Consider the following 19,301-nt stretch of genomic DNA (forward strand, 5'->3'; position numbering starts at 1 on the left):
GAAATATCACGTGGTGGTACCTAAATGATGATGCAGCTCAAGATGGTAGCGGGCTAACCTGTTAGGGAGTATGGTAGTGATACCCCTAATCGGCTTCTACGCGACATCGCACCGGAACACTAAATCGCTTAGCGGTGTTCTTTGTCGGATGGCGTTCTTTGTCGGTAGCGTGATAACTAGCCACGGCCAAAGCCTCCCGCCAGACCAGACCAAATTCGGCAATTATAAATTTCCAAAATGCCCCTGCTGAGAATCGAACACGGGACCTCCTGCTTAAATTCACAGCGCTCCCCGTTACGCCACGGAGATCGCTACATATTATCACTAACTCGGTACCTAAACCGCTACTTCAACGTAGATAATAACTAATAGGCTATGTGTTAATGTTTTCCTTAATATGTATTTATTAGATTATATGGAAAAAACAAGCAACTGTAAAATAACGTACTGTAATTAAAAGTATATTGTACGGTAGGTACTCTATTGTACTCTATTATACACAAAAGTGTATTTATTTTGTTTCATTTTATCGGATCGCGCCGCATATACTGTATTTATTCAAATTAAACATCATCATCATCAAATCAACCGATTGAAGTCCACTGCTGGCAGTGGCGTGCACTTCATACATGCACAAAAGCATTGCATACCCTCAAAATTTTGTATTACTCATAAAAGGGATGGATTTTTCCATTTTATGCCATTTTCCTTCTTTATGCATACCGTGGTCAAAAACCCACTGACTGCTGGCCATATTCTGTAGGGCGTTCCAAACTACACGTTTCTGGGCCGCCCTTATCGTCTGTCCACCTGGTGGGGGGTCGACCAACGCTGCGTTTACCGGTACGGGGTTGACAGTCCAACACTTTGGAAACTATCACAACAACGTCCATCGGTTCTCCGAGGTATGTGCCCCGCCCATTGCCACTTCAGCTATGTCGGTAACTCTAGTTTTTTGAAATTTGATCTATCTAACTGGATCGTGTGACTGACCGATCTCGCCACGATAACCGTCTGGTACTCCCATTTTGCAGGACAGAGTTCGTCGGTAACTCTTCAATTTGTATGGCGTAAAAGTCAATCCCTTCCCATATTTACGAGTAAGTGTCGTCTGAAAGCCTATGAGTAGAGTAATTTTAACAAATGTCTTCGTTAAGGTGTATTATTTGTATTTTGGTGTGTATGTATGTCTATATATTTTTGAATAAATATATATATATATATTTGCACTATCCCACTCTCTTACAGCTGTTATTTACTGTAAGTGGTTGCCGGTAAGAGATTGCTTTCAGTAAAAAGGCTGGCTGCCTTTGCATCCCTATAACTTCTTTATTTTATTCATATTTTCTTGTGTGTGTGCAATAAAGTATTTCATCATCTTCTGCTTCTTCTCTTAAGTCTAAATCTATCTAATCTAGAGTAGTGTGTCCCTTTGAAACATACAAACGTACCTAGCGACTCTTTGCTTGGCTTGCCTATGTACGGAATTGTAGGTACCTACATCGTAAGACTGAGACTTTGACTTTGACTTTGTTAAACGTGTCTCAAATAATATTTATTAGTTAAGGGATATGGAAACGGGAAAACCATAATTAATATCGTCCAGATAGGCTTATAATATAATGTATTACATTATAAACGCCAGTATCAAAGTGTACTTGCTACGAGTAAAGAGGAAATTGTAATAAAGCTAAACCTAATATAGCAAATTTATTTGAATTATAATAATGATAATATCATTATTTTGGACATTTATCATGGCGGTTAGCGCGGTACATTGCGGTTTTGTTAGGTACGTATAATTACCGAATTAAATTTATCGTTCGGTTTATATCGGTTTATATGCGTTTGCAATTATCATTAAGCTTAATTTGCTATTTTCCGCGAAAAGGATTTTTTTTTTCAATCTTTATATTCCAGACCAAACAGATCTTTAGCACTATCTACGTTTTAGTAACTATTCTGGCCTCTTTTGGCCAATGAGCCCCAGTCACCCTTCCCGAAATTGCGAAGACTTTCTTCGCTTCTTGCGGGATTGGTGCATAAGGCATAATCAGCTTGCCAATCGTAGTTATTGGAGCAGTGTGCATAGTCTTAGTTCTAAACCCCCCTTTCCTTATATAGTATCATAAGATTATTGTTTATATATAGAAATTGTTATAGTTTTCTTTTTTGTGTCTTTGGTATGGGCCTAGCTGCCTAGATAACACAAAAAAGGCTGATTAAGGCTAATCAAATAAATAAATGAGGCATTATGCAGTTTGTGCGTATAAACATAATAAGTATATTTATAATACAATGCTAATATAATTTGTTTCCAATACGCCCATGACTTCGTTAGGTGGTTTAAATCCGGCCGAGATGTTAGTTACCTACTAATATATTTACTGTTGCAGTGAAAACTACGTTATCGATATGCCAGATATCGACGCCCCGAAGGCTGACACCACACCCTTCCAAATTTACTGGAATGTTCCAACCAAACAGTGTAAATCCAAAAATATACCCTTTGACGATTTATTACGTAAATTTAAAATATCCTATAATAAAAACGACAGATTCGAAGGCGAAACGATAACAATAATTTATAATGTGGGCTTAATACCAGCTGTTTTAAGAAGAGACGGTGGAAAATTCTCGGTTCGTAATGGTGGACTGCCTCAGGAGGGGAATTTGGAGCTGCATTTGGCTGCACTTAGAGAAACTATCATAAGATTGATTCCTGATCCAGATTTTAACGGTAAGTCCTTTTCAGAAGATATTATGGTGCACATTTGTGAAATTTCATGAAGTTATATATATATGAACATGACATGACATAAACTATGCTACTAGGTACTATATACTATATACTAGGTACTTAGTGTAATCATAACTTACAGGATTTGAATATTATGAAAATATTGTATTTGCCTCCCTGGACCAGTGGTTCACCCGGTGTGAAAATTTTGGGAGTTTATGACTTCTAAATTTTCTCTGTCTGACCTGGTAATAGGTATCTCTGGTCTATTACCAGTGGCAATTTACTAAGCACGGGTTCCCTTCAAGTTTACCCTTGCGGTTTAACGGGCTAACCCGTTAAGGGTATAAGTATTAATAGTACATTATGTATCCAATATGGTTACATTGCATTTTACAGGTGAGGCAGTATATGCAATACATAAGCAATATAAAAATATAAAAGTGGAGGCGCTAAGAAAACCGAAGGGGGTAACTAGTATCGTACACTTGCGAGGAAAAAACAGGATAAACTTTTAAATACCTTATCAGAAAATAACTGGCCCTGTTTTTCCACAGTATGAAAGCTTTGAAGGCAGCTCTCTAGATTTTGGTTGAAACAGGTTATTCACTAGCTGTTAGCCCAGCGGTTAGTACTTCGACTTCACTTTCGGGGGGCCGAGTCCGAATCCTAGCACGCACCTCTAACTTGTCTAAGTTATGTACCTACATGGTAACCAATTGTATATCACTTGTTTCAACGCTGAAGGTAAACATCGTGAGGAAACCTGCATGCCTGAGAGATCTCCATAATGTTCTCAAAGGTGTGTGGAGACCACCAACGCACGCACTGGGCTAGCGTGATCGACTAGGGCCTTAACCCCTTCTCACTGTGGGAGGAGACCCGTGCCCTACAATGGGTTGATAATGATGATGATGATTCAGTCCATTCGTGCCTCGATTATTATTCTCGGCGGAGAAAAATCTACTAATGCGTTATTTTCAAATTTAAAGTCGACATTTTTAATTAAGTATTATTAATAGACGATATTTTTAATTATGATAAAAAGCAAAAATATTTACGGAAAAAAAAGGCGACAGTTTTTTTTCGCCCGCCAAGGTATGCCAATATACAGCCAGCATCGTTTGCTGCATACAGTTTATTTTAAAATATTAATATTACATTATTTCTGATGGAAAATATAATAAAGGGAGTATTTTCGTATTTAAAACAAAACTAATTAGAATTGTGAAGAATTTGATAAAATTGAACTTGCATTTATTATAATAGGAAAATATTTGTGCATTTAAGGAAAGGCCTACTATTTTTATAATAATAAAAAATAATCTGCATTACCCGGCTAAATGGTCCACTTTCAAACACATAACGAGACATCCGCAAGCGCACCTCCCACCAGACCAGACAAATGAAGACTTCTTCTAACAAAGCGATTATCAATATTATTAGTATTATCTAAGTATTAATATATGTTATAAAACCTTATGACAAGTTCTCAACGTTGGAAGTGGTAGGTAGGTGGGTTTTTCTGTCATTTGAAATGTATTGATAATCTTTGTTTTCAGGAGTCGGTGTATTGGATATGGAGGACTGGCGCCCGATATTCCGACAGCAATGGGGCAATCTGGCGCCTATCTCTGACTTTTCACTTAGTATTGAGAAGAGGAAATATTGGTGGTGGCCTGCTTCATGGCAAAAAATGGAGGTACTAACTTTTTATAAATCTATTCAAGTAGGCTTACTAGAAAAGTTTTTATTTTTACCATCAACTTCTTCAGCCTATTAATTATTCCACAGCTGGGACAGGTCTTCTCTCCTATAGAAGAACTTAAGACCGACCCCGCTCTGCGTTGCGTGCTTTACCGACATAATGACATACCTACGCACGGAGGTGGACCACTCATTGTTTTTAATTTCATGAAAACCCCGGGCACGGATCTCCTCTCGGAATCAGGACAGTTTAGGCCATAGTCGCTGGCACGCTGGCCGATTTTGGATTGGTAGAACACCCTTTGAGAAAGTTATGGATGCAGGTTTCTCACGATTTTTTTCGTCACCTTTAAAGCAAGTGATATTTAAAAAAATTAAACCAAAAATAGATTTACTTATCTGTTTCAAAAAAAAAATTTTTTTTATAGGCGACAAAAAGGTTTGAAGATGCTGCAAGAGTATTTATGGAAAAAACATTGTCTACAGCAAAGCAAATGAGACCAAAAGCAGTCTGGGGTTACTATGGATTCCCCTATTGTTTTAATATGGAAGGCAAAAATATTGTAGAGCACTGTTCGAAAGATATTAAAGCAGAAAATGATAGGTTTGTGATCAATATTATTTATCATTTGTATTTAAAATGATCTATTCTATTTAGTAGTCTAAATAAGTACCTATTAAATTAGATTTCTTATCCTTAAAACATTAATGTGATCATGTAAACTAACAAATAAAACACTTAGGTTGGAAGTTACTTATGATTTTTTATTCCAGAACTTACTGGCTATGGGCCGAAAGCACAGCTCTCTATCCATCAGTATACACTAAATCCAGTAATTCAACATCTGAGATTGAGAAGCTTGTGAGAGGTCGACTCACTGAAGCCAATAGATTGAAGAAAGCAGGGGACCTAGTTATACCTTATTTCGGGATTACGTATAGAAACGGAGGCTTCACTAAAGAGGTATTTTCCACAATTTTTAATATAGTTAAACTCTTTTGGAAGACTGTCAAATAATATAACCTTACTAAGTTTTTGCAGTCTGTGAGATAGCCGTATATTCAATGGAGATTTGGTATGTTCCAAGGCATGTTACATCGAAGTGATTAAATTCCATGTATTGTTGAAAAATGTGTTTAACTTAGGCAGGAACGCATTCCAGTTTATAAACATATTTCAAACGAGCTACATTTAAACATCAAGGCCCACAAGCATATCACTCAACTATTGCTCACCGATAAAAAATAAAATGATATTGTCAACAGCCAAACAGTTATAACTTTACAAAATAGTCGTGTGGGAGTGTTGACTTAATGTTCTCAACCAATACTTTAACGGCCTTACCCTTCAAGGCTGTAATAATGCCTCTCCATGTTAAAAGTACTTGAGAGAAGATAATAAAATATTTGTTTAATACAATTTCAGAAGGACGTTATTGCAGTACTTGAAATTTTACAGAAAAAAAATGCATCTGGTCTTATTGTATGGGGAGCTTCAGCTAATGTTGATACAGTTGACAAATGCAAGCAATTATATAATTATGTAAATAGTAAATTTGGACCCATTGCGAAGAAATATATACAAAGAATCAATAAATTACGCGAAAATAAAATACAAACACTTTCTATAAATATAGATGACTCTAATGATTCTCTAAATAATTCCACTAATGTTATAACTACGACACATACAACAACTTTGAAATCAAGTGAAGACAATAATGTCCATGAAAATATACCGGCTACACAAATATCAAAGAATATATCACATAGCAATGAACTGGAACTTCCACTGAATAAATATTTTTACGAGACTGACGACAGTAAAATAGACTCTCAAGGTATCAAGGAAAGTGGTATATGGAATATATCTGAAAATAAGTTAACCGATGTTTTGAATAATAAAAATGATAACCTTATAACGTTATTCGAAACGACGAATAATAATGGAAGTTATAATGATAATCAATTAAAACTGTCTACAAGCAATTTGACGAAGTTTGTAAATCTATTAAACACTAATTTTACCCAAAATAATGTTGATAAGGAACAGCACTTTAACAAATATTATTACGAGAATAATGCCAGTGGAGTAGAGCTTAATAACACTAATGAAAGTGATATCTGGAGTATAGTAAAATACGTAACAAATTTTGAAAATGGAAGCATTACTGAAACAGTTATTGAACAGTTGAATGAAAATTCCAGAATTATGGTCCAAAATCACACAGATCGAAACTTGAACTCATCAACAACTACTAATGCAACCTCTAATAACGACAGTAAAGAATGTAAAAACAAGAGTGAAACCTTTTCGATAACAATTGAATGTACAACTTCATCTTCTAATGTAACAAAAAATAATACACAAACATATCCTTTGAATGATTTAATAAAATCAAATCAAAATACAAATCCAGCGAACATATCAGTCATTGATAATTACACAGAAATTACTCCAGACATTAAAAAAAATATAGAACAGGGGGAGCAACTAAACAATTCTTTTTACAAGACTGATAACAATAATGAAGAACTCAAGAACTCCAGTGAAAGTGAAATCTGGAATATCGTACACTACGAGATAAGTTCTGAAAATGAGATCATTGTTGAAAGTATTCAAAGTATGCAAAATTCATCAATTAATAGCAATCACACTGAAATTGCTCTGGAAGATGTTGATTCTACAAGTGTCCTAGAGTTTACCTCCTCTACACCGAACACTTCGAAACCCAATTCACAAAATTTCAAACAAGCTAGTAGAGAAAACGATGTATCAGACTACTTTATAACAGTAGGATCTGATTCTACAAGTCTGATAAATGCATCAATAAGTGATGTCGAAACCGATATAAATCTCAAAAATTCTAGCAGTCTAGAAATAAACATACTTCCACCAAACAGTTATTCGAAAAACATTTCACAAAATGTTAAAGAAGAAGAACAACTCCTTAATAACACCTCTTATGGTGTATCCGGCTTTTTAACCACATTAATAGAAGATAATACGAACTCTATGAATGCATCATTGAATGATACTAAAACTAAAACCAGCCTGGAAAATAAAGAACAATTTAGTAAAAACATATCGTACCCTAACATTGAAACGACAACTATTGGAGTAAAGAATGTGTCCGACTATTTAGTGATATTAGCAGAAGATTTTACTAATCCTATAAACACGTCAATGACTAGTAATGTCTATGAAATAATTAACAATTTTCCGGAAGATCTTGCACAAAATGTAGAACAAGAAAAGCAACTTCTAAATTACACGTCTTATACAAATATCGAAGAAAATCATGTTCCCGGACTTTTAACACCATTAATAGTCGATTTTAATAACAATATGAATGCATCATCAATCAATGACAATGGCACTAAAATTAATCTCGAAAATAAAGATCCATTTACTAAAAATAAAACCTTCGCTTACATTGAAACAACAACTTATGGAGTTAAAAATGTATCCAACGATTCAATAGTTTTATTAAAAAATTGTCCTAATCTTTCAAACACGTCTATTAATGGAAATGGCACTAAATTAGATCTCGGAAAAGAAAAACAATTTACTAAAAACATCACTTATTCTAACATCGAAACAACAACGAGTGGAGTAATCAATGTTACCGACTATATAATTATATTAGCAGAAAATTTCACTAATCCTACAAACTCGTCAATGACTAGTAATCTTGATGTAATAATAAACAATCATTCGAAAGATTTTTCACAAAATGTTAAGCAAGAAGAGCAACGAATCAATCACACCTCTTTTCAAAACACTGAAGCCAAGGGTAATGGAAAAAGTGATGTATCTGGCTTTTTAACAACATTAACAGTAAATTTTCCTAACTCTGTAAATGCAACAAAAAATGACAATAACATTAAAATTAATCTTGAAACTACAGAACAATTTACGAAAAACACCACCTATCCTAACATTGAAAACACAAAATATGTAGTTAATAATGTGTCAGACTATTCAATGATCTCAGCAGAAGATTTAACTAGTCGAATGAAGACTTATCCTAACATTGAAAAAACTACTAATGAAGTAAACAATATTACGGACTATTCAATGATATTAGCAGGAAATTTTTCTAGTCCTATGAACTCCTCAATGACTGATAATGCCAATGAAATAATAAATAATTTTCCGAAAGATTCTTCACAAAATGTTAATCGAGAAGAACAACTCGAAAGCAACAGCTCTTTTTTCAACGTAAAAGAAAAAGCTAATAGGAAAAATGATGTGTCCGATTATTTGATAACAATAGCAGATTTAAATAATATTGTGAAAACAACAACAAATGCTAAATATATTGAAACAAATCGAGCAAAATTTAGCGATAATAACGACGTATCCGACTATTTAATAACTTCAAAAGAAGATTTTACTTATTTTGTAAATACCCCATTGACTGGTAACGCAGGTGAAACAAATCTTGAAAATGAAGAATCTATTAAAAACACCACTGTTGATAACTTTGAAGCTAGTGAAGAAAACGATGTATCAGGCTATTAGTATTAACTGTACTTGTTCTTTTAGGATGTCAATAAATGGTAGTATCCTAAGTCCTTGAATTTTATGCACTCTTATGTGTATCCATCCGTCCTTTCGTCCGAGTTGAGAGCGAGAGCCCTAGAACTTCTGAATAAAGAAACGCAGTAACTTATTTCTTGAATTTATGTCTGTAAATAGATGACTCTAACAGAATTCTGCCATTCCTCCAAGTTATGTATTTACCCCATTGCAACCTTAACTAGGCAACTCGTTGAGCTATGTTAATCGGCTGTCTTTTGTTTTCTGCACATCGCATCATATCGGATTTGATCACTTGATACCCTGAGCATAGCTCTCTCCATCGTCTACTGCTTGACTCTGAGCTATGTTCTGATGCCCATAAATAGTCATGCAAGGACATTGGTTTTTATCGGGTTGTATTGGAATGAAATAAAAACAAATTATTTATTCATCAACCAGAAAGATAAAAAGTGATTTCTTTTCTAGCTACACTTAACGGCATATTTAACTTTCAGGATTTATAAAAATTCAAATACATACATACTTTAGAGAGAAGGCACTTACGTCACACAGTGCTTTTTTCCCGGCAATGAAATTTTAACCTTTTTTTTCTTGAGAAAAAGATACATTACCAGTAATTTATTTAGAAAAGATAAGAGCTTTTTACCCATCACGGTATATTTTTTTTACTTTTTAGGTTCAAGCTACCTTGAATTAAATTGAATTGAAATGAATTGAAAGCAAACTTAAGTGAAAAAATCCATTACGGAAAAGGCAATCATAAAGTTCTGAGATAAGGTAGGGTATGTAGGTCATCATCAAAATTACAAAATCAAAAAACAATACTAGTTAAATTAAAAAAAACATTATTCGTGACACAACTTTTATTCTAATTCACATAGGCATAGCAAAGTTTCAAAACAGACATAAATTATAAAACTTAATTCAAAGGGTTCCACACAGAATACAAAAACAATAGTTTTTAAATAGTAATGGTATTTCATGATCAGTTATAAAATTTCTGTCAGGTCTTACACTACCAAAAGGATTATATTTTATTTCAGAAACTACATTAAAATCTACTTTTGTGCACTCTCTTACTCTTCCTAGATCTCTTCTTAACTCTTCTATCGAGTAGGAAGTGAGAACAAATGGGACTCGTTGTTTTAATATAAAGTTTATTGTAGTGGGCCATGTGTTGATATTATTTGCAGATGATCTATGTATATTTGGGTTGAAAGCGCAAACTGAAAAAAAAAAAAAATGTTAAACTTACGCTGACTTCTTAAACATTAACAAAAGTTTAAGCAATTGTTAATCACTAATTACATATTATTGTAAATCAAAATCCTTTCGCGCATCTGTCTATGCACGTTACTCTTAGAACTACAGAATCGATTTTTAATACTTTGGGTTTCACCAAAGCATAGGTACATGGCTTTCAAAAGTTCAAGTAGCTGTTGCCAGCAAAACTGACAGCTAGCTGGAATTTCTGACTTAAAATTATCATCTCCATTATCATCCTCTGCCAAATAAAGTCATATGGGATTATATGTAGATAATTTGTGAATTTATAATTTCTATATTTTCTCTGGTTGCCCGGCTAGCATGGGCGAAGACAATTATATCCCCTGGAAAATGATATCTACTTCTCCCCCAGCTTTCTCAACTCTCAGAGCACTGGCGCGCAAGCGGAAATAAAATCCAAATATGTGTAATAATATACAGGGGTAAGCTTCTCCTATTACATTTTCCCGTGCTTTAGCAGGTGGACACCTTAATTATATCCCTTGTCAGGGTATATAGTTTTTGTCTTCAGCCTGTGCTAGCCCTGCTAGTCTAAAAGAAAGGACAGGAATTAGGTCCTCCACTCTGCATTAGTAGCGGGGCATTTCAAAATTACCATATTATCATCGTAGTATCTTTAAACGTTTAAATTAATCTGGCTATCCATGTGTCGAAATTTAATAAAATTATCTTTAATCGCAGCGAGATTATTGCAAATTTAAATCTGTATGATTAAATCTGTGAAACCTTGCTATGAAGTAAAACACTTGGAAAAATAGATGAACTCGATATTCCCATGAAATGTAAAACATAATTTTACCTATCTAATAACTCTATATAGTATTTAGTGTGTGTTTACCTTAGAAGATAGATCTTCTGAAATAAACTCGGTATAATTACACAGCTTATATAATATTAAACAAAGCACCTCTGTAGGTTAAAAGTTCGAAAGGATGGCTAGTTTTCCTCGTCATTCTAATTCAAGAAATGGAACAATTTATATAATTTATGAGTAAATACATATTTAGTAATTTATGGTTATATACCTATATCAGGTGTAACGAAACCGTCGTTCAAGTAATAGTCTTGGTAGCTTTCATGAAAATCAAATAATACACGCCGTTTGTTTGTACGACAGTTTTCACATAACCTGTAAATAAATAAAAAAGTTACTTTTTTATCATTTTTTTTGTCAATATTAGCATTTATATCCAAAAGTGAGGCACACAACTTATCTCTAGAGACCTCTTACTAATGCTAAGATAAGAGAACCAGATCTAATACACTGAAACATAAAATGAAGACTCTACATAGGTGCTAATACCTAAATATTATCCACTAGACCTCACACCTCATGAAAAGTAACATTTCGGCTGTAGAAATCACTAACCGAATTTATGCTTGCTCTTGCTGCTATAAATTAAAGACACTTAAAAATATAAAATCTACACTTATAATAAAACTGTAACTGAAAGATTTCTGTACATTTAATATATTTTGAAAATTTTGACCGATGCTTTATAATCGATACTGAGTCCAAAACAGATTTTTATTTTATTTTTGTCTGTCTGTCTTTCTGTCTGTCTGTCTATCTGTCCGGGAATCACGTGAAAACTACTGAACGGATTCAAATAAAACTTGGTATAGTGGTAGTTTATATTCCGAGTCAACATATAGGCTACTTTTTATCCCGATAAACAATAAGTTTCCTCCGGGAAATGAGATGAAAAATTTATCAATTTTACTTAATATCTCTGTTAAATTTGCACCGATTTTAATCATTCTTTTTTATTTGAAAGTGTATACTATCAAGCATGTATGGTCTTATTTTAATAAGGATCTGATAAATATTGTCGGAGACAAAGTACATAACTCTTCACACATAACAGCGAGTCGCAAGGTATATGGGACAACGATCGAATGCATCCTAATAATATAATAAATGCGAAAGTTTGTGAGGATGGATGTATGGATGGATGTATCAACTAAAATATCACGTAAAATAATAATAGGTACATAGCTACCCATGATGATTATGATGTTAGCATTAGATATATTCTAACTTCTCGATTGACTCATACGCTGACGAAGTCGCGGAGGTCCGCTAGTTTTATATAAATCCAACCAAATGCAAGTTAGAATAACGCACCGATGATTCCATACCTCGTAAGGTAAAGAAAAATTGTTATTTAGTTAAAAGTTAAGCTACTTTAGTCTTCTATGCAGTTTAAAAAAAATATTCAGAATGCTTTATTAACTAACTAACTAGAAGCTTGCAAGGAAAAAAATGGACGAAAGAAAGGGGTTATATTGATAAAGTTTTATGATGTTTGAGTTTATAACAAGCTACGCTGTAATCAGAGAAATATGATTAAACTCTGTAAGACACGAAAAAAAAGATTCTATTATTTTGAAATTCAGATTCCCCAAAAACCTCATTTGCCAAATTATTTGCTGCAATATTATGAACTTATATTAACTGCATTATCACAGATTATTTAGTCGTAAGATTCTTCTACCCCGATCAACAGAGTAAAACCACTTTAAATGTTTAGCGTTTGACCCGTATTGCAATGAAATCTATTTTATTTATATTTTCATTTCGTCAAACATTAAAAATGCAAACTTACTTAATCTTGCCGAGCAAATCAAGTGGTAACTTAGATGAATTAATATCTGGACCAACCATCACCACCCTCAAATCTTGCACATCAGATCGCAGATGCAAGAAGAATTTCTCCCATTTGTTGAGGGAATCTGCTTCAAATGGTAGCTCGATGCCGACCAAATGGATTGTGAAGGTGGAATTCTATATAAAATATAGACATTGTAACGTGAGTTTATACTAGCAAGGCCAAAAGTAACTACATAGTAATTATACCTATAGGCTAACGTACTGGATAGTGTACACGGAACAAATCGCGTCGTGCGAATATTCAGGCGATGTAATTATATTTATAGGTTTAAGATTTCTATAGGTACATCTGCTTCATAGACATTTCAACGGTGCGATTGCGCCGCAGGATTCAACTCTAACCTTTTGTATGGAGGCACAAACGTTAATATATAACAGCTCCACATAAATAGTCAGATTTACGTTACTCCAAAGTTAAGTGTGTCAACTTGATTAGTTACAATGGAAGCTTAGGTGTAAATTGCTTTAACACAACAACGTATTTTTTGCATTTGATAGCCTCATTTCTTGCGAAAAACTATAGGCTAAAGGCTTTTTAGATTTTTATCCCTAAGGAGATTAAAAAGGATCCCTATGAAAATTGGATTTTGCGTTGGCAAGCTAATTATTTTATAGTTAATCAAGTCAATAATGATTCCAGAATTAAATACATATATAAAATCAAATTAATCCATTGCGCTGTTGCGTGAAAAACGGGCAAACCAAAAATCTGACTTTTAGGTTTTGGTAGGCTTATTTTTTACCTTTTCCGCCCCATTGGCGTATGAAGAGTTCATCTTGCTGGAATAGAGTTGATGGCTGTAAGCTGTAGTTAACGGAGCTGTTGCGATCTGCGTTAGAGCTGCATATTGGATGTCATCCATATCTGTTAATTCAGTCAAAATACCTCCACTCATTCTTTGTTTGTATCATAAAGATCTTCGTTCACTTAAAAACTGAACACAGTTTCAACGCCGTTTCAACTTTATCTTTTCGACTTTGATAAGCGGTTTAGCAAAGCGAAAGATTTAATTGTGAGATGAAACAAACTCCCTAACAGGTTAGTTCGCTGCCACCTTAGACTGCATCATCACTCACTACCGGGTAAGATTGCAGTCAAGGGCTAAATTGTAGTTTAATAAAAAAAAGATGAAAATGCGCGACGTAGATACCTCTCGAATTTTAATCTCAGCTTAGTTATGTATAAATTGCAGGATTAATAATTGCAGGATTGTAGGACAAGGAATAGGACAAGGACAAGGCACAGGAGCAGGATAGACAAGTCACTGACGTTCGATGATTTATCAAGAATAATAATTATTTCTTGAAGTAACTTTCGTAATGTATGGTAATGTCTTCACTTCTCAAATAATTTCGTAGCACATATATGTAGCTCAAATGCTCTATGCCTACACTCGCATCATTGGAAGATCAGAATAAAAAACTCAACGATTTTAAAAGAATTAGGTTCAAAAATATTTAGGAGCCTCACGAAGATCAATAGCTACCAACGGAATATAGAATGTGTTATGAACATGTAAATATTATACGATATTTTGTCATCACAATTAAATATGGAGTTTCAGTCGAACAGAATCAACGTGATAAACTAATCAATCACAGAAATAGTCGGACATAATTCATATATTATTACTTTTTTATTTTTTTTAAATATTTATTATATGTTAGATGCATTTGTGTATATTAGTTTATCTATCAGTATTTAGATATTCGTATGTATTTATTTTATATTTTGTACCACCTGCAGTGTGTTCTCCTCTTTTTTATCTTAACTCTAAGGTTGTCTGGCAGAGATCGCTACTAAGCCATATTTCGTATTCTTCTTCTATTTTTATGTTTCGTTTTTCTTTTATAATTCTTTTCCTACATGTGGTGTACAAAAAAAGACTAATAATAATGTTTAAAATATTTCTTACCAATTTTTTCTTTGTACATCGATCCTAAAACCTCATTTAACTTCCCAGGAATTTTATAATGGTTCAAGACCCTGGTGGGAAGTGGCGGTTCCAACCGACCCTTTGTCAGCTGGTAATTTACCATCTTTTGATACAGTGCATAAGATTTACACCAACGCTGATGTGACGACGGTAGATGCTCTGGATGATCGTTGCAGAAAGATATCTGAAATTGTATATACTATAATTATTTTATAAGACTCAAGTTTTATTATATTTAAAACATACTTTTGTTTTAAAACATGAGTGTATCTGCTTATTTGGTGGTCGGATAAGCCGCTATAACTCACATGCCAAATATTATCAAGATCGGTTATTTTGATAAAATCTAGCACAGCCTCAGCCAGCATCTATACTACCTCCTATGTACGAGTGCCATATTATTATTCAAATAAAAGTATCACCTGACCACATCCCGCACAATCTTTTAACTGCTCTTGTCTCCATTGTCTACATTTGATATCCCCACACATTCGAGGATACAGGAGCGCCTCCTGCTCCCAAGGCACCAGCTTTCTATTTAAAATCTTCTCGCAAGATAGTATGGTCTGCATTCTTAATACGCGATAATCATGACCCAAAATATTTTGTGCATCCGCGTAGATATGTTTTTGTTCTGAAATGTTAATAAGTAATAAGCATTTTTGAATGTTATTTTTAGTAGAATAGCTTCAATATTTACCTCTTAAATGAGCAATGGTTGATACCGCAAAGCATAGCGATTGGTGATGTGACCAATCTTCATCTTTATGTTTTTGGCTGCAGTAAAACACTAATGAACAGAATTTACAAGGCACCCTTTGAACTAAATCCTTTTTACACACATGGCATCTACTCTGAAGAAATACTCTACGAAAACTGTACTTGTAGATTAAATCTTCATTAGTTTTCATAGCGTAGGTCAAATCAACACCGTTAGATTCTTTTTTTAATTCTTTTTTGTCGTTCATCTTTGATTTGTTATTCGTAGCCATTTCAATTTCAACTAAATCTTTTATCTTCACTTTAGCTTGTATTGTATTTGGCGGATTAAATTTTTCCTTATTAAAGCCCTTGTCATTCGATGGTGCAGGAATATTTGGGTGGCTTAACAAGTTTTTTGGAAGTGTTATAGGATTTTGATGTTTTCTTTCATTATTGTCTTCTGCTGGAGAAATTATATTTATTTTCGGATTATTGTGGTATTGTAACGGAACCACTGGTTCGATAGCATCTTTAGCTATAATTTCAAAAGTGTTGTTTATATCATCCACACTAGAAGTTAACGCGTCTTCAAAATTTTCTATAGGTTCTAGTGAGGTATCACAGTTTTGAGAAGATTTTGAGTCTTGTTTACATCCTGAAGCTTGCTGTTTGCCTTTTTCTTGAGTATTTTCTGATTTTTGTTCTGATTTCTCAGACTTCTTGGTAGTATCTTTTTCCGTGGTTGCAGTTTGAGTTCCAGAAAAGACGGGTGTGCTAATGTTAGTAGTGACGACTTCTTTTTTTCCTTTCTTCTTGGATTTAGATTTGTTTTTGTCTCTTCTTGCTGGACAAACTGGTGGAACATTTTGTGTATCGTCATCGGTTTTAGCGTTACTTACTAAGGTTGTGTTTTTTATATCTTCATCAGTAAGTATAGGTTTAACGTCGTCTGACCTTGAATCCAGATTCTTGTTCATGTTTTCACTTTTTCTACTATTTTCAACAATTTTAATTGAATCTCCAAGATCATCAATTTTACCTTCCGTTATCTCTATTGATGTTTTGTCTGCAGTTTGGCTTTGAAATAATTCTTCAAATTCTTTATCAACTTCAGTATCACTTTTTTCCATAGCAGTTAATTCAGCTAATGATCTTTCGATTGATCGTCTTAACTCCTCCATATCTCGATTCACTTCAATCATTTTAGATTTAATATCAGTTTTCTCAGAAATCGGAACGTTTTCCACATTCTTATCTTTATTGGTAGGTTGTGAAACAATTTCTGTTACGTTTATAAGCACGGTCTCTTTTCTGGTGTTTGCTTCTGGTGACTCTCCTGATCCTTGAATTAAAGGTGTTGGTGTATCATGAGAACTGTCTAATTTAACTTCTTCTGTGGAAGTAATTTCTTGAATAAATGTTTTATTGTTACTATCAACAAATTGTTGACTCGTAGAACGTGGGTATTCAATTAAATCTGGTATGATACTTTTATGCATCTCTACCTGTTCAGATTTTGTTTGGTTTTTATTTTCCATACATGACATATCTAAATCTTTTTCTATCTCTTGTGACTTCATCTTAATCGTTTCAGGTGTATCAGGCAATAAGGTATTTTTATTTTGCTTTTTCTTACCCTTTACTGTCCTTACTTTGACATACCCAACATCATCTTGATTCTTAAATGCAGTTTCACCTTCTTGTTTGTTTTCAGAAATGTTTGTGAAAGGGCTTGAATCTTTCGGTTCATTAATTTCTAGTTTAATTAATTGACTCTGACTTCTTTCAATAATATGCATATTATTATCGTATATTACTGGTTTGGATGAGGTAATATTTTCTTTTATAATATCGTTATCTGGATGACATTTGTTTTCTTCAGTATTTTTTATTATTGTGACTGGTTTTGAAATTTCGTTGTTATTGTTGTCATTGGCATTTGTTTCAATATTTTCGTCCATTGATGGTTTTTGAGATTCACTTTCGGACTTAGTTTGCCGTTTCTTCTGAACAGGTTTTATAATTTTGGCTTTAGGTTTAGGGCTTGTTTCTTTATAATTTTTTTCACTTTCTAAACTTCCCGAGGGTAGATTATTATCCCCGGAAAAACTTAGAATACTTTTTTCTGATATAGTGGTTTCCGAGAGTATGTGTTCATCTGGCGGGTTCTTTTTAGCCTTTTTATTCTTTTTTTTAATCTTTGATTCTTCAGGTTTTATTTCTTTATTCTGGTTTTGTTCTGGTGATGATTCCTGAAAATCAATTACATCTTCCGTAACAATATCATTATGTATTGCTTGCACTTCAACTCTATCGTTACTTTTATCGGGTTGAATTGGAGTTTCAATTAAGTTTTGAAAAGCCAATGTGCAAGGATAGTATTTGTCTGATTTTTCTGAATCATGACGGTGTTTCTTTTTTTTCTTTTTTTTAGGAGTTGCGTCATCTTTTTGCAAAATTGGATCATTGTTTGCAGTGCTTTCATTTATTTCCTGTTTCACACACTTTTCTTTATTAGGTTCTGTATCAGTGCATTCATCGAACGCCAGATTTACACGCTCTAAGTTTTCTTCACTTTTTTTTGCTTTCTTTTTGTTTTTTCGAACGCAGGGGGATATTTGGCTATTTTCCTGTGAAATATTCTCCACATTGTCCGAATTTTCTTTAATATCTTCCTCAACGTTTTCTTCCTTGTTTAGAACATTTTCAAATAATTGATCTTTTTTCTTCTTACTTTTACTTCGTTTAGGTTTTTTAGGAACATCATTAGTCGATTGACATGAATCTGTGATGGTAACTGTTTCAGTCACTACATCTGGCACTCTCGTTTCATCTGTATTTAAACTCTCCAAATTAACTTTTTCACTATCTTCTAACTTTTCTATTAAGTTATCGGATTCCTGACTCTTTTTGGTAGTTTTACTACGTGTTCTACTTTTATTTTTCTTATTATTCATCTTATTTTACTTTTAGATAGTACACTATCACTAATTATTTAACAGAAACAAACTTACACTTTTTAAATATAAAATCGAATTTCTAGACTAGCATCGACTGTTCAATCTCAAGTTCTATGTTCGTCTGATCAAATTGTGTGTCACTTGTTATTCTTGGCCTAAAATTTCAACGTTACATACCATAAAATGTCACTTGTTATACTCCTCACTGTATTTTGTATTTAATGACAGTAGACATAAGTTCCAATATTGCAAAGTCAATGAGAATTTTCGACATACCGTGAGCAACAAGGAAGAGGGGCCTGCCAAAAGTGCATTTGCTCTATTACGAATCTAAAAATACCAACAAGATGCATCTAAATCTTATTAGATTGCTTGTAGAACAAAATACTGTACAAAAAATTATTAATATTTACGTAAGCGAAATAAACGAATATTTTCGAGTTCTGTTGATTTTTTTTAAATAAGTCATGCTTTAACCATCTCGTATTAAAATGTATACAAGTTTTATGAGGCTTATCAAAACTTATCAATACTTTATGTGAAGGGAAAATATGACTCTTAACGTTTTAACAATGGGCTTCAACTGTTAAATTTTTTGACAATAGGAACCTTTATCTGACACAATCTGTCTTGTAAATAAAATTGGAATGACCTAAATACAATAAATCTTTCATAAAAACGTGTTCAGTGGCAACCCTCGATCTATCGATAAAAAAATATTTCAACTGCAGTTTGAGCTTTAAAG

The 19,301-nt window shown here is 33.5% G+C and overlaps 2 protein-coding genes across 4 annotated transcripts; one reads left to right on the plus strand and one right to left on the minus strand.

Annotated features, from left to right (window-relative positions):
- Positions 1 to 1,680: 1,680 nt before the first annotated feature.
- LOC120625658 (putative uncharacterized protein DDB_G0282133) lies at positions 1,681 to 9,037 on the plus strand. 2 transcript variants are annotated; one of them, XM_039892777.1, is made up of 7 exons: positions 1,681 to 1,792; positions 2,397 to 2,740; positions 4,303 to 4,442; positions 4,876 to 5,051; positions 5,222 to 5,411; positions 5,874 to 7,474; positions 7,508 to 9,037. In XM_039892777.1, exons 1-7 carry the CDS (start codon positions 1,728 to 1,730, stop codon positions 8,973 to 8,975), a joined length of 3,984 nt encoding a protein of 1,327 aa, XP_039748711.1. In that variant the 5' UTR covers positions 1,681 to 1,727; the 3' UTR covers positions 8,976 to 9,037. The 2 variants fall into 2 exon arrangements, with proteins under 2 accessions (XP_039748711.1, XP_039748701.1); XM_039892767.1 differs by having other exon boundaries at positions 5,874 to 9,037.
- Positions 9,038 to 9,847: 810 nt separating this feature from the next.
- On the minus strand, positions 9,848 to 18,664 carry LOC120623490 (chromatin-remodeling ATPase INO80). 2 transcript variants are annotated; one of them, XM_039889532.1, is made up of 7 exons: positions 15,595 to 18,664; positions 15,317 to 15,528; positions 14,874 to 15,078; positions 13,701 to 13,822; positions 12,893 to 13,071; positions 11,309 to 11,412; positions 9,848 to 10,222 (listed from the first exon to the last, which is right to left on the minus strand). In XM_039889532.1, the coding sequence occupies exons 1-7, from the start codon at positions 18,551 to 18,553 to the stop codon at positions 9,921 to 9,923; spliced, it is 4,083 nt and encodes a 1,360-aa protein (XP_039745466.1). In that variant the 5' UTR covers positions 18,554 to 18,664; the 3' UTR covers positions 9,848 to 9,920. The 2 variants fall into 2 exon arrangements, with proteins under 2 accessions (XP_039745466.1, XP_039745476.1); XM_039889542.1 differs by lacking the exons at positions 9,848 to 10,222; positions 12,893 to 13,071 and having other exon boundaries at positions 11,319 to 11,412.
- Between the last annotated feature and the right edge of the window lie 637 nt (positions 18,665 to 19,301).

This window comes from Pararge aegeria, chromosome 1 (genome assembly GCF_905163445.1).
Source record: "Pararge aegeria chromosome 1, ilParAegt1.1, whole genome shotgun sequence".
NCBI lineage: Eukaryota > Metazoa > Arthropoda > Insecta > Lepidoptera > Nymphalidae > Pararge > Pararge aegeria.